Genomic DNA, 15,779 nt, shown 5'->3' on the forward strand with positions numbered 1-15,779 from the left:
ACTGAACTAGACTTCCTACTGCGCTTAGCGAAGTATTAATGTGTGGTGGAGGTCATTTAGATACAAATAGTGAAAGCGACTGATTTCTCACATTTCATTTTACTAGGAAAACACAAAATCTACAAGTCCAAACTACAAAGCATAGAAGACAGAGGAAAAAAAAACATCTATGCAAATTTTCATAGAGGATGAGAAGAGAAAATACAAGAGACCTTTTACGGTGACTTGCACTATAAATCAATTCTGTATCAAACAAAAAGCAATGTATTCCTCAACGTCCCAAAATCTTGTCTTTTGAGGAAAGCCTCCTACTCACCTGGGGTCCAACTACAGCTTTAGCAGTTTCAGCCATTTTTGCTAAGTTTTTAGCACACTCCAACTCTGTTAAAAAACAAAATCACACAATTAACTGTTCACTGTAACAACTGTATGACATGCTAAATGCTTTTTACATTCTTCCTCCAAGAGATAGGCAAGAACCACCTTCACTTTATTATAGGCCTTTAATTATAGGAAATGGATAATAGTTCTGTCCATTTCAGTGGAATAGCTTCTAATTTAGAAATCACATTATTGACAGTCTGCAGCACAGGGGCCTGACAACAGATTTAATTCCATCATGACAAAGCTGATTAAATACCAAAAAGAGCCACTCACCCAAGCTAAGCTTTTTTTCTACCCATGCGACTACATCCTTGGTATATTTTGACCACGCTTTAGCATACGACAGAGCTGATTCAATTCCACTGTCATTTCTTAGGAGCATGCTGTCCACTTCCTCTGCTCGAAGATGTCCTGAAAATAAAGCATCAAACGCAAAGGAGTGAATTTTAGACATGACCACACACTGAGTGCAAAGCCAGTATTAGCCAACTGTGAATACTTAAGCAGCTCTCATCCCAAGTTGTTCTTTAATGCCAGTTGACTCTAAACAGGACTGACAGAGGTTTTAGAACAAATTAAAGGGTCATAGTATTCTATCTTTACTAGTCACATGGTCAGCATAACTTTCTTTAAGGAAGTGACCAAACAAAACATTGGCTGTACAATGACACACTGAAGTGCTTTGGGTCTTGTTTTCTTTATTTCTCCCATAAAAGCAACTCCAAGTGGTTATTCACAGAAGTATAAAACCTCTGCGATAGTAATTTTTTTATGGTAATGTTCTCTGGAATTAAAGGTGTTACAAACAAAGTGACCAAGATAAACACAATACTCTGTTTTCATTAAATATTAAAGGAATGACCCACCTTGAATATCATCCCTTTCATGCAGTGAACCCCCAGACTCCACAGAGAGATTCTCAAAAGACTGGTGTACAAGAAATAAAAAGATCAAATTAGAAAAGAAAAGCAGAACAGGTCTTGCTAGAACTAACGGGTTAACAAATTCAATGACATCACCTGCCCTTTGCCCCTCCCCCATGGTTTTTTTTTTTGTTGCAAATCAAGCAAGAAATTCCTGTAATTTCTTCTCATCTAATATAGGTTTCTGTCTAAGCTCTCACAGCTGTTAATAGAGACATTACAGATAGCAGAATATCATGACATATCTTTTAACCAACTGACTTGAAAGGCTGTAATGAAAAAAATGATTTAACACATTGGGTTAATATTTAAGCCATCAGTAGCTTTCACTGGACTTTTGCATGCAGCTTTGGGTGCCACAAAATAAGGAGGACGTGGAACTATTAGAGAACATCCAAAGGAGTGCTATGAAGATGGCAGGGGGGCTAGAGGAATGGCTGAGGTCCCAATGAGCGCTCGGCCCGGAGCTTCAGCTTCTCACAGGGAGCAGAGGGGCAGCACTGAGCTCTGCTCCCTGTGACAGCAACAGGGCCCAAGGGAACAGCACTGAACTGTGTCAGGGGAGGGGCAGCTGGGGGTCAGGGAAAGGGTCTGCACCACAGGGCGGTGAGCACGGCTCTAAAACTGTCAGAGTTCAAGGAGCATTTGAACAACACTCTCAGACATAGGGTTTGATTTTTGTCTGGTCTGAGTAGATCCAGGAGTTGGACTCAATGATCCTTGTGGGTCTCTCCCAACATGGGATGTTCTGTGATTCCCTACCTATATTTCTGAAAGCATTTTACACAGACCTATTGTAATATACATGTAACAGACCTTTCTACAGCCCTTTAGAATCCTGGATTTCTTCCTTAGGGGAATAAAGCTATGATTTTTCCTAAATTACTTGCAGGTGTGCACTGTAGGCAGACAGCTGACTAGTAACACTTTCTAACGGAGCACTAATAATCAGTACAACTTAAGAATGTAATCCAATAATAAGGAAATGGAATTTACCTTAGTGTAAGATCTTATCCCTACCTTTGTCCAGACGCAACATTTTGCCACCCCTTTACTTATGCAAGTAGAATTATTTGTAGGGCTGTGCTGTAAAGCAGGCCATTGAGTAAGTGCAAGTGAATGAAGAAGTCTACCTACTGAAAACCTCCCCCTGGCATTTAAATATTTATGTATTTCAAAGGCCTGCATCATTTTAAATGAATGAATTACTCTGGAAAACTCAGAAGCAGAGAGGAGGCAGAATGTAAAGGCAAAGAAATATCTGCACAGTAGTCTTAAGCTTTAGAAGAAGAGTGTGCTTCCATTTTAGATTTTGGTGTTGTTTTTATTTTCAGACAAAGTTAAAATAGAGAATGGTAGTAATGGTGCAAGTAGGGCTTTTTGTTTTTGTCTTTTTATTTAAATGTAAATAGGAACTTATCATAAATAAGAAAAGTCCCTGTACAATCACTGTTTACTTCACAGCAAAAATAGCCTTTTCATATATCCAAACATGCAAGGTATACACTAGTTACACTAAATTCAATCTAACAACAGGGTCAAGAACAGCCCAATTCCTAAAGAAGTGGAAGACTTCAATAGTAGCTATCTAATTGTAAGGTTTTGGTGAAATGGAATGACATTTTTAAGAATAGGTAGGAAGTCCATCCCTAAATTCTGATTTTTTGTTTTGTTGATATACAGCTTTGAATGCACCAATATTCCATTACACAGAAAATGTGAACATTCCACAGAACCAGTTTTTATTTTAGTGTCAAGCAGTGCCACCTTGAAGTAGCTTTTAAAGTGAGATACACTTGTTAGGAAAGAATAAACAAGAAAATAAAACAACAAATTAGATCGATTCAATAGGTACTTAGAAGTTCTGGTCCTAAAAAATTACTTTGCACTCTGTAAGACTAAAATCATTTTAATCTTGAGAACTGTTCACTCATTTCCAGCAGTTCAAGCACACAGTCTTGTTAGGAGGTCCCTAATTGAGCAAGCAACTAAAATGTTTCTCCTTAATTAACCCTCGAGCTATTTACATGTTAAATTCTACCAGAATACTACGCTCTAATTTATTTTTTTTTTTTTAAGGTACAGCTAGCTCCTACGTTCAACTACTGAACGTATACCTCTACAAAAACGCATAGTTAATATAGCTACTTATATATTTTGCATTTAACTCCTCTTAACTCAACTACTAGTTGCCCTCCAAATTGCTCTCTGAGTAGCAAACCCAAATGAAATGTTTCACGTGTTAAATATGTATTTATTGGTCTGAATGCAACGTAGTTGTAACAGGACAGATTTCCCAGAAATTGAACTACGTTACCCTGCCTGCTCCAAAACTTAAAACTGTTCCCTTCCATGTTTGGAAAAGCAAACAACACTACAAAATGGGGCCTTTAAATATAAGCTGATGAGCTCTGAAGCACCCAGACTCGAACTGCTTCCTGATTTCACTGTATGCTAACTTCCACTTGATTTTCTCTTACATTTAGAATCATGAACACCTTATTCCTTGGGTATGCATTTTTGCATTACAAAGCCTTTACAAGATTAAAAAAGAAACCAAATTCATCACCTTCCTTCTTCAGATGAACTGATTATAAATGAAACGATTTGAACAAGTACAAAGTTATTCGAGTTGCAGGCTTGTATACTATTTTATCTCATGTTTTGTATCAGCAGCCTAATCCCCTTTGTATGCCTGCCATAACCAGTTTTCTGAGCAGTCTCCTTTCCTCTCTATGCCCTTAGGAAAGATGAATTTTGTAGCAACTACAGCCTTAGAAGACATTTTATGATCATCCATCTTTCTCTCATGCATTATCAAGCACAGTGAAAATGTAAATGTCTGTTTCTCAGCTGTAAACTGCACTGCGTTGCTATGATCAAGTTGCTCAAAGTAAAATCTTTGTAAGGCAACAATCTGTGATTTTTCACCTTGCTACAGCTTCATTTGTCATATGCACCAATTATTAATATACTTTCATTCTAAAGTAATGATTCGAATTATTTACCTGAAAATCTGATTCTAGATTAGCAAAAATTCTGAATATAATTTTATTTTTTTAAATCTTGCCTTCTGAGTGTCTGTTTACAAGGCAGTTCAAAACCCTAATGTTTTCATTTGACTACCTGTAAGCTGACACTGCTATTTTTAGCTTTCTTAGTGAATTGTTGAAACAACTATGGTAGGGACTGGGCTCTGGAAGAACAATAGGTTACTTTGTAAAGAATAATTGTCTTTAATAGCCAAAAAGAGGTCATCAAACCCCAGTTTAACTTCTAGATTAGATATATATAATTCAACTACTCCTGCATGCAAATCATTTACTTAATTAAGTATACTGTGTAAACTATTTACTTCTTAAAAATCTCAAATATGCTTACAAGCGGGTTGTTAATTCTAATATTTGAATGCTAGTCCAGTTGAATCATCATCAACATTAAGAACTTAGAATACATTTGTGTACCTGAAATTCTGAGGACTTCGCCCCCCTCCCCCACCCACTGGTTTAATTTTAACATTCAGAGGACTCAAAATGTCCCAGCCATACAGCACACAGAGTTTCAGGGAAAATGAAGGTTTCCTTTAAAAGATATGATTTCACACTCCAATAGAATGTGGTTAGCCTACCCGGCTTCTCCGAGATACAGGAAGTCCCAGCGACGAGCCATTGTCTACATCTCCCATAAGGAAGTCTGAAATACTACCAGAAAGACAAAGAGCTGTTACTTCTTTACTTACCCTAGTTTCAGATCAGTGAGAACAAAAATTCAGATAGTCTCAAATATTCTTTGGAAGCTTTGCAAAAACATTTTTGGAAGTAGTTTTGAATTCCTTGCAATTTCATACCATCATTTCATACCATTGCTTTCCTTGTAAAGAAGAAACACTAACATCATGGCAAAGCAGTAGAAATATTATAGATAAGGTTAATATAAGTTAATGTATCAGACAATATTTGTCTAAAAGAAAATAAAAGGGTTCGTGGTTTAGTCTTAATTTGATTCAGCTCCACTGAACACTTAAAACTCCTGAATTCCAACTTACACGTTTCCAAATGTGAATGCCAATGTTTCAATGGAAGAAAATACTTCACTGAAGAGTTCTCTTTTGTTTTCTTCATTAACTTCTTTGAAGTTCACCGCTAAGGAAAAAATCAAAACCAAAGGGTGAGAGGTGGAGCCAAGCAAGTTCACCACGCCTGACAACAAATTCATACACAAAGTAAACAGGCAATATTATATTTTTACTGTATTTTTAAAGATTGTTCAGAAAAAAAAACTTAAACTCTATAGGAAAGAAACAAACACCATCCAGATGGCATTTGTGATACAAACACGATTTCCACAATGCAAACTGATTACTTTCTCACATCCTGCATCTCCCCATTAAACAGCAGCTTTTTGTGAAAACATGATGGCGACATCAGGGGAAGATAAAAACATTAAAAACATTTACTATCAAGCATCAAATCACAGCAGCAGCAACACCATAGAGCAACTCGCAAAAAAAAGGCAAAATGTTTGAGCGACTGCTTGTCTCCTTTTCTGGGTAGAAATTTCAGAAGAGCAGCAATAGTTCGAAAGTCCCCTTCCCAGGCTGTATGAGTCCTGTGCATGCCCAGAACACAGGACTTCTGACTTGAGCATCGATAAACAAAAAGCTACCAAAAGGTAATGTCCTTCGCAAAAACTTCAACTGCTGCTTCATCATCTGGCAAAACCCCTTCAGGCTGCTAAAAGTGAGAAGAAAGGCAGCAGAGCTATCATTGTTCCTAAATAGGAAAGGGAAAATTTGTGTACAAACTAAATGAACTGGTGACCAAGAACAGTATTCAGACAATTAGAAGTGACCCTGGAACAGGCTTCCATAACCAACTGGAATAATATGGGGATGAGAAGAGTGATTCATTCAGACTTTCTATTAACAGAACTGCCAGACAAGGGGAAGAAGGAAGAATGCAGAAGACAAAAAACTCAATTTCTAAATCATTGGCCACAGGAATTTTTGAATAGAAGTCAAGCACGCCCCTTTGAGCAAAAGCAGAGTCTTCTAGATGGAATTCTGTTTTACTTCGGGACAAAATTCTACATTAGGAGTTATGTTCAAAAGCTTAATTTTATTTAAATAACAATATTCTTCATCATCTGTATTGCTAAAGTACAGTAATTATTATCTTATTTTTCAGAGATACCATGTTGGCACATAAAGCTTTTCATCATTTTTATTTTTATTCATTCCTCCTTCAAAGACCTGTGACTATTAATTTATCCTTCCTACATTTCAAGTACTACTTTGCAAATAATGGATCATAATGACTGCTAAAAGTAGGAGAAATTAATTCACTTTTAAACATTGGCCATTCTACAGACGTTTTCTCAACAAATTTAATTAATAGACTTTAATCTTAAAGAGCATTCAAGCTTCCTGCCAGGTGCCTAAACACTAATGGGTAACAAAGAATGCTCAGCAATCTGCTCCCCATTAGATTTCCTTTGTGAAAGGAAAAGTTTTTAACCAGTGAATTAACAGAATTGAATCCATTTCTTTTTATACAGTATGCCGACAGGTCTGAACAACTTTATAACAACCATTTCAGTACAAAGCTATTACAGAAAACAGTATTTGTCTTTTGGGCTATTTCCACAATTACTTGCAGACCTGGAAAAATGTGTTGTAACAAGCCTACAGCAATACAAAACGCACTACAAAAATGTTAACTGTCTTCATAGCCACAGTTCACTGCTACATAAATGCTTCTCCCACCTCCTCACTGCTCTGCTACATTTCATGATTACATAGAAGTCCCTGGAAATTTGTTCAAAAGGAGACTAAATAAAGCTCCACAGAGAACAATTTCTGGACAACTTTGTAAATACCAGTGGTTTAAAAAAAAAAAAAAAAAAAAAATCAGGTTAGTTCAAAGCCTCGACTTTTCAGAGATAACACTGCTAATAAACCTCAACTTCACATTCCAAGTCAGTAAGCAGCAACTGCTATTATGAGATCTATTGATTAACAGCAACTAATGACTGGAAAAATCATTTGAGTGCCAGCATGACGCGCAAATTGCTTCAAAATTAAAAGAACCGATAAAAACCAACTGTATGTTCAGAGCACTTACCTCTGCAACATTCCTATATCCATTAGCTGCAGAATCTTCAGACAAGAGCAACTCTTTCACTTTGCTAAGGAGACATTAATACAGATAAACTCTCCCTAAAGAAATGCCGCCTGTTTCACTCTGCCTTCCTGTTCCAGGAAGCGTTTTGTTAAGCTATACATGTTGTCTACTAGAGAAACTCTTTCTTTTCAGGATCCATCAAAAAGCAAATTAAAAAAACTGAAATTTTTTTTCAGAATCATCACATCTCCCCTCCCCCTCCAAAAATTAGTCCAATCTCCAATTCAATTGAATACAAACAGCTTTCTTCTCGCTTATAACTGCTGGAATGCTGATGTACTTAACATCAACTTTAAACCAAGCACGCTCTTTCCCCAGGACATCCTGACTGCACACAATAGCTACTGACAACAATGAACTATAGTAATACTGCCATGTCTGGAAATGACAGCTATCTATCTATAGTTCTACGCATTTCAAAGCGGGTATGCAACACAGCAACGCTTTAAAGTAAGACTTCAGATGGCACATGATGAACTTAGAAAAATCATTGGGTAGCAGTACATTAAGAACAGGAAGCCAGTACCTGAAACGCAAACCTGACTTGCATTGAAGTGGATCTGTATTTGCAGAACTAGCAAAATCATGTTCAGACTGAGGTATCCTCATCAGAATGCTGTCCAATACTGCTGAGTTTTAACTTGTGGGTCATGCCATCAAAACTTTCTGAATCAATCACAGAATGTGCTGCAGAACCAGCAGTCACCATGGGACTTCAGGAAGCTGCAATCCCAGGAGATGGCACAGTGCCCAAGGACACCCGCACAACGCTTTGGAGACTCAGCAAGGACACTGTTGAGCATCAAGACTAAAGCGCAGCCAGAGCCTTTAAAAGACAACTCTTAGAGAACTTTCTGTGACCACAGTGTACAGTGCCCTCCTGTCCCCCTGCTAGTACAAGGATGACACAGCCCAAGGGCCCAGGGGACACAGAGCCAACAAGAGCTCCCTCGCTTCCTCCCCTTCCCCAGAGACTCGTGCAGGTCTGCAAGCAGCACCACTTCCCTGCCAGAGGCGAGCACAGCCAGGATACCTCAAGTACAGAGTGAATAACTTGCTCTCTGCTGGTCGGTTTTCTCACATCTGACAGGCTGATGGGGTGCCACTTCCCCCAACAGGAATATAACCTCAATCCATACTTCACTAGCTGCCTTTTAAGCACAAAGCCGATAAGCTGACTTGTTGGATCTGACCATCTATGCAACCTGTTTTTCTTTCCTTCAACTCCCAAACACTTTCAAGAACCCTTCAGAACTGTTTCAAAAACAAACACCACTCAAATGAAAACAACCAAAACAAAAACACCCAATGTCCTCCAAAATGGCAAGTACTTTAATGCTTGTTATTATTCTGTACTTTAAAAACAACTTTAGAAACCATGAACAAAAAATCAGGAGTAAAGAGCAATAAAATGCCAACTGGAAAAAGGAAAATAGGATTCATGGGATCTCACAACAATGGTGCAACAGCAGGCTGACCAAGCACCCCAGTCCTATGGCTCTGTGCCATACAATTCCACCAACCTGTACTGGCAACCTCTCCACTAGCTCACTACAATGTAAGTTTTAGGAACTGTTTCCTACTCACACCATAATGAATTTTGTCATGAATTTACACCACAGATAAACCAAATTGAAATTATTTCACCTTACTGTAAGTATATAGCAGACGCAGAACTGATACAAGAAAAACATCAGCAGGAATTTCTAGTAAGCACAATTTTCAGCCTTACTAGAAATCTTTTTCTATTCTAGTAATTCAACTAAATCAAAAGGTGGAACTTAGAGCAAAAGAACACTGCAGCCTTGAATTCAGCGTGTGATCATGAGAACCACACATTTTGTGTTGCTTGTGGCCCTCAACTGTTTAAGGATACCAAGTGGGAAAATAACTATGACTGTGTGCCAGACTGGAAAGTAACTTCCAGAAACAGGAGTCTGAACAGGTCCCAAGTAAGAAGCTTCAGAGGGTCTCCATTCTTCCAGACTGAGATGTGATTTAAAAAGACACATTCAGAAAACACACAAGCAAGCATGGATGAGGAGCACAGTCCAAGCAGGGAGACATAGTGAATCAAATAATGTCCAACCTGTATTAGCTAAAAGTTTACAGCACCTGGCAGGATTCATCCCAGAGCACTGAGAGAGTTAGCAGATGTTACAAAGCTGGACCCATCTCAACAATTTACCACAGGTCTTGGGAGCCCGGAGAGCACCCTGCTGACTGGAAGTCAGCCAATGCTATACCAATCTCTACAAGAAGAGCACAAGACTCAGGAAACCACAGACTTGTTAGCCTAACCTCTGTCCTTGAGAAGTTAGAGAGATTACTCTGGGTGCTATTGAAAGGCATTTAAATAATTAATCAGGCATAGTAAACACAGACTGAGGAAAGACAAATCCTGTCTTAGTGATTTGATATTCTACTACAGCAAGGTTACTTAGCAAAGGAAGAGAAGGCAGAGGATGTGATCTTTCTGGATTTTAGTAAGGCCTTTGATATAATCCCTCACAGTAGCCTTTCAGACAAATTGTCCAAACCAGAGATGAACAGGCACAAGCTATGCTGGGAGATGGGGCAGAGCTCAAAGGGTTGTAGTGAACAGGGCTACCTATGGCTCTGGTAGGTCACTAGTTGTGTTCCCCATGGCTCAATTCTTGTTCAACAGGTCTGTTCTGTTCAATGTTTTTAATCAATAGCCTCGACACAGCAGTTGCATGTTTCCTTAGCAAGTTTGCTGACAATACTGAGCTGGAAAATGCTACTAACTGGAACAAGCTTCCTAGAGAGTGGCTGATGGGCTGCCCCATGCCTGCCAGTATTCAAGAAGCATTTGTATAATGCCCTCAATAACATGCATTAAGTTTTTACTTGCCTTGAAGTGATCAGGCAGTTGGACTTATCTTTGCAACGCTCATCCAACTCTACTATTGTATTCAATTAAAGGTACAGTCAGAGAAATCAAGTGGCTTTTTCTCCCTCCATATTTTCCTACAAGCTCAGTTTAAAATAGTCATATCTAACATTACTTGTTCTGCCAAACTTCAATCTCTGTATCAAGATTAAGGTAACAAGCTATAGCTAGTTTTTCCTTCAATTTAAAAGAAAAAGCATTAGACAGCAAAAGAACAGAACTGCAAACATAACGAATCAAAGCAGAATCCTGCAACTCCAGCACATTCATGCCATTCCCAGTGGAGTACCTGAAACATGACTGAGACAGCTTCGAATGAGGAGGCACAAGTACTCTAATTTTTACTAATACTTGAAACATTCCCACTTGCAATAGTTTAAAGGGGTGGTATGTCTGCACAGGACACTACATCTAAATCATAGTGCAACTTGTCAGACTTAAGAGAATGCATCACGAGCCAGATCCTCTAGTCTTCTCACAGTTTCTAAAGGTACTCATTCAGAGTGAAGGCAGTTATTTGCTAAAATCATCAGTTGACCCTAGATGAAGCTCCAAATACAAACTAGATTTGAAAACCTGGCATTCTGCAGAGGTTCTCAGACAAGTTTCTAGAATCTAAAACAATCATGTTCCTATTTCTGAAGAGGGGAAAAAAAATCTGCGTAAATTCCAGGCCATTGCTATTTCATAGTTCCCTAAATAAACATCAGAGATTTTTCCATTGCAGGTTAAACTTCCTAGTCATAAATCTGACTCCAGGGTGCTTCCATATCTTTTTATAGTTCTGTCCTCCAGTAACAAGAAGCAGATTATCCAGATGAATTTATTTCATAATGTCACATTAACACAGCCTAAGAAGACACAGGAAAAAGGATACTATTTCTAACCAACTGAGTCTCACATTCTTGTAACTTCCTGTTTATTCAAAAGGAACATTACTTCTAGTGAAATAACCATAGTTGAAAAATCTGCAAGCTTGTGTGTTACTGACAGGCCACTGTACGCAAACACAAGGTCTGATACAATCACTATTCACCACAACATGCTGTATTTTACTTCCTCAGTACCAGCTTACCTCATTTTGAATACAAAAATGGAGTAATACAGTATTCACAAAAACCAGTTGTAAAAACCAAACATGTACTGAAGACAAACTTACATTTACTTGCTACAGATGATGCTATGAGGGAGGTAGTCCTTTTTCATACAGCAAGTTTTGCTGTTCTCAGAGAAGACTGAAGTTACTGATAGAGCTGAAGCCATGTAACTCTCCATTTCTACCACTAGATGTGAGGATATATAAATACATATATATATATATAAATATATAAAAGTACAATCTGTATCAAAGGCTACGAATACTGAGGCAGCGCTGACTGAAACCATGGACTTCAGTTTCCCCTGAAGCTGTTTCCTTGACAATTAACTCGGGAATTCCACAGTGCCAGGTCACACAGCACTGAACCAGAAGAATTCACCACAGAGTAAGTTTATGTCTGCTTAGCCAAAGAATAATCAGACCATTGAAGTCAGCCTCTAAACTCCAGGCCAATTGAATGTACACTGCTTATAAAACAGATGAATAACTCCATGAGAAACTACTTAGAATTCTACTAATAGTAATTTCATACCACAGTGTATTAGTTCATCAGATAACACCATATACCTATTTATTTAGCCTAAGTGAAAGAACACATTTGTGTCAGATTAGCACTGTGCACCATGCAATCACTTAGGAGGTATCTCAAAATTAGATTTTCACTGTCAAATCACTGCCTATGAAAAATTATTCAAATAAATAATATAAACAAGGGGAAAACAAGTCAAAACTTGCTTTCAATTCCAGCTCAAGGACAAAGACCAACTGTAGCAAAAACATTTCCTACCACGCTTTTTTTTCCTGAGGCTTGTCATCATACAAGACATTCATACTTAAGAAAGCCCAAGTGAGCTACAGCCAGGCCTTCAATGCCTCCAGGGTTGGGGCATCCACAGCCTCCTTGGGCAACCTGTTCCAGTGCGTCACCACCCTCTGTGTGAAAAACTTCCTCCTAATATCTAACCTAAACCTTCCATGCCTCAGTTTAAAACCATGCCCCCTTGTTTTTCTAACAGTAGTTTTTCTTTCCATCTATGAAATCACACAGTCCTCCATGACTATAGCTCCTGACAAACTCAACATATTAACAGTAAGTGAACACACTAACACATAATAAATGTTTGTAGCTATTTCTTTATTTGAAGTATAGAACCTGCTCAGCATGAGAAGAAGTGTTTTTAGTATCTGTGTTACCAAAAAGCAGCTTAGCAGAAGTTATTTTTTCTACTCATCATCCAGAGAAAAGATTGAATCATAAAATAACTATTCAGGGCAGCCATTCGTCAAACCAGGAAGAAATAGATGCACAGAAGCACCAATACAGCTAAGCAAGGACTAATGCTATTGAAACTCAGTGATGGAACAGAGTGCGCAAGGATAAGAAACATGCCTGATGCCAGGTTCAGAAAGCTGCAAATATGCTGAAGAAATTGATTAGAATTCAAAACAAGAGGAAGACACAGAAGTTAAGCTTGAAAACAGCTTATCTAAGGTGGCTGTAGAGTTGTGTTCACTGAATTGGCAGTGTATTTGAGCGCGCTAAAGCAACTAGGAAACGAGAAGGAACCTAGAACAAGGAGAAAACTTAAGCTAGGTTTCTCTTACAAAAGATATTCCACATGATTTAAGACAGGCAAGAGGTGCTGTACATTTAACCCTTCTCAAAGCATTACTCAGGCCACATGGAAGAAACCATTTATTCCACAGGAATACTGGCCTTACTCCAGAAAAGCAAGAGCTACAATCAAAGGTTACACAAAAAAGAAACAGCTATGATTTATTGGACTGGACTGTGTTCTCCACAATTTGTATTTGTCTGAGACGCAAACACCTGCAACAGTAAAGGCCAGCAACAGAAAATACTTACATACATGCCTCCAAGCCCCTTTTTTGTTTATACCTTAACCATGCTTATGATCTATTTGAAGGAATCTATGAAAAAAGCATTAGGACTACTCAGATTTTGACTGTTCACTCAAATATTTCTTCATTTTATATAAATCTAACACCATCCCTACAAATTCACAGAACTAAACAAAGACAAAAAAGACAATCTCTATGCAGATAAACCCAAGGTTTATAGTTCTATAACATTATCCTGAGATAGAGAGGTAAAGATCTAGATCAAAAGCTTGTGTTTATAGAACTCAGTGTGGTTTTGCAGATAGCTTCTTATAAACAGGATTTTGTTACAGCAACATAAGCTTTTCAATATTAAATTTCACTTTGAAAAGGTACGTTGCACTATTGCACTATTAAAAAAAACTTCTGTATAAATGGAACCCCTCCCTACAACTCCAAGACACAGCCAGTCAAGTGACTCACTAAAATTTTCCCAAGTTTGAAAATAAAAACTTCCTTACCTTTTACTTTTGCAATAACTGTTCCTGCAGCGCTAAGAATATCAACTGAGTTTAGAGTCTGGTGTTTATTTATCACTGCTTTTAAAACACGCAGCAACTCTCCCAAGCGTTCATGTACAACATGATGCAGTCCATCTTGGTTTTCTGAAGAAATAAAGAAGAAACTACATTAAAAACAGCAAATCGATGAGTTTAAAAACCACTTTGCTAGTATTCAGCACAACAAAATAGGGCATGTAGAAGCTGGGCCTGCTTAGAACAAGCAAATTTAAAAAAAGATACTAGCATTTGCCAACAGTTTACATGTAAATGACATGCATCACGGCAAGAAGTCATTTCTCCAAATAAGACAAGCAAGAATAACTTAAAAATAGAAAAGAAACCCCACAACCTTAGGGATCATACACCAATATTGTCAGGTTTCTGAATTAAACCATTCTATGTCATTTTTGTTGATCACCAGTCCAATAAATACGTAGATTCAGACAAGTAGATCCAAAAGTAGATTTGGATTGCATATTAGATTTTTCCTAACTTGATACAAAATTCAGTACCACCTCTGCATATTCATAGAATTCAAGATTTTTGGTAAGTGTTGGGTTTTTTGCATTTAACTCATGTCAATTAAATCTTAAGCATTTTTACCATACATTCCTAGTTCTCTAAAGGTCTTTCTTTAAGCATGTTAATACTGATTAAAAACAAACAAAAACCACCTTAACACCTAACTAATTCTGTAGAATTAGGCCTAAACTAGAAAAATTTTCATGTAAGCACTCATACAGTGCTACATCCGTGCTTTTCTACATCATATTTCTCTTGCTTTGTGCCTCCAAGCTCTTATCCCTCTTCAAAAAAAAAAAAAAAAAATTCTTGCTGCATACATTGCACAGGTTTAGCCACAAACTCTTCCTTTCTGCTGCAGAAGAGGTGTTGGTGCACATAATTTAAGTTTCACATGCATCAGAGTGCTGTGTTGCAAGTTGTGGTAAAAAGCTTTCAAACTCTAGCTTATGAAAAAGAAAAAGAGGATCTAGTACAAGCTGACTCACTTCCCCATAGAGAAAAAGGAATGGCATTTCTGTGTTGTCTGTGGGCATTATAACAAATAAGTCAATACAGACAATTTCATATAGTGCCAATAGAGCCAGCGTTTTCAGATTTCAGTTTCAATTTTGAGTCATTTTATTCAGACTAAGACATTACATTTGGATGAAAAGTACCTATTTCTTTCTAAAAAAAAAATAATCAATGAACTACAACATGACATGTCAGTATGGTGTATCACTACTGCCATGTGTGTAGGTGGGAAGGCTACAAACAAATAATACAGCATTATATCCAGTACAAAAGTTCCCAGAAGTAAGTCCCATAAAGACTATTGTGCTCCAGTTTTTATCTCCCTAGATGTCAAATACAAGAAGATTTTTTTTCAACTTGGGATAGCTTACACATTGTCAAAGAAAGAACCTTGACTCAGGAAGTGGACTAAAGCAAAAATATTATCTACCATTCACTGGCACTTTGTGTGCTTTTTCCTGCTGGACAAGAGTAGGAAGCTCCATATCCTTAACAGGATATACAGAAGTCAAGAAAAACCCATCTTATATAACCGGAGTTTAAGAAAGCTCTGTGTAACTCATCAAACGCAGCAGTAGCTTTAATCTTTGTTTACAAGCACACATTCCATAACTTTTGACTGACAACAGAAACACAACAACAGCAAAAATCATCAAGAGGCTGGCACTAAATGTGGCTAGAAATCTGTACATACACATAACAGAGGCAATTTACAACAAACACACTGATGCAAAGGCTCAAGGTTTGAAATTTAATGCAGAAAACCAGGCTGCAAACTTCCCACCCTAAGTCACAGAAGCAGATGCTAGGACTTTGGAGAAGAGATGACTTACA

The 15,779-nt window shown here is 37.8% G+C and overlaps 1 protein-coding gene across 6 annotated transcripts in view; it reads right to left on the minus strand.

The window, feature by feature from the left end:
• Positions 1–15,779, minus strand: part of ARHGAP29 (Rho GTPase activating protein 29) — a 49,512-nt gene that overhangs the window by 11,635 nt on the left and 22,098 nt on the right. For 5 of the 6 annotated variants that reach the window (XM_048945235.1, XM_048945236.1, XM_048945232.1 and 2 more), the window contains 6 exons: positions 13,866–14,009; positions 5,353–5,449; positions 4,936–5,008; positions 1,251–1,311; positions 658–795; positions 317–381 (listed from right to left, as the gene is read on the minus strand). In XM_048945235.1, the coding sequence (XP_048801192.1) occupies positions 317–381; positions 658–795; positions 1,251–1,311; positions 4,936–5,008; positions 5,353–5,449; positions 13,866–14,009 (578 nt within the window). Of the gene's footprint in view, positions 1–316; positions 382–657; positions 796–1,250; positions 1,312–4,935; positions 5,009–5,352; positions 5,450–7,429; positions 7,867–13,865; positions 14,010–15,779 lie in introns of those variants that run through there. The other variant, XM_048945237.1, reaches the window with a different exon arrangement.

This window comes from Lagopus muta, chromosome 5 (assembly GCF_023343835.1).
Source record: "Lagopus muta isolate bLagMut1 chromosome 5, bLagMut1 primary, whole genome shotgun sequence".
NCBI classification, from domain to species: Eukaryota; Metazoa; Chordata; class Aves; order Galliformes; family Phasianidae; genus Lagopus; species Lagopus muta.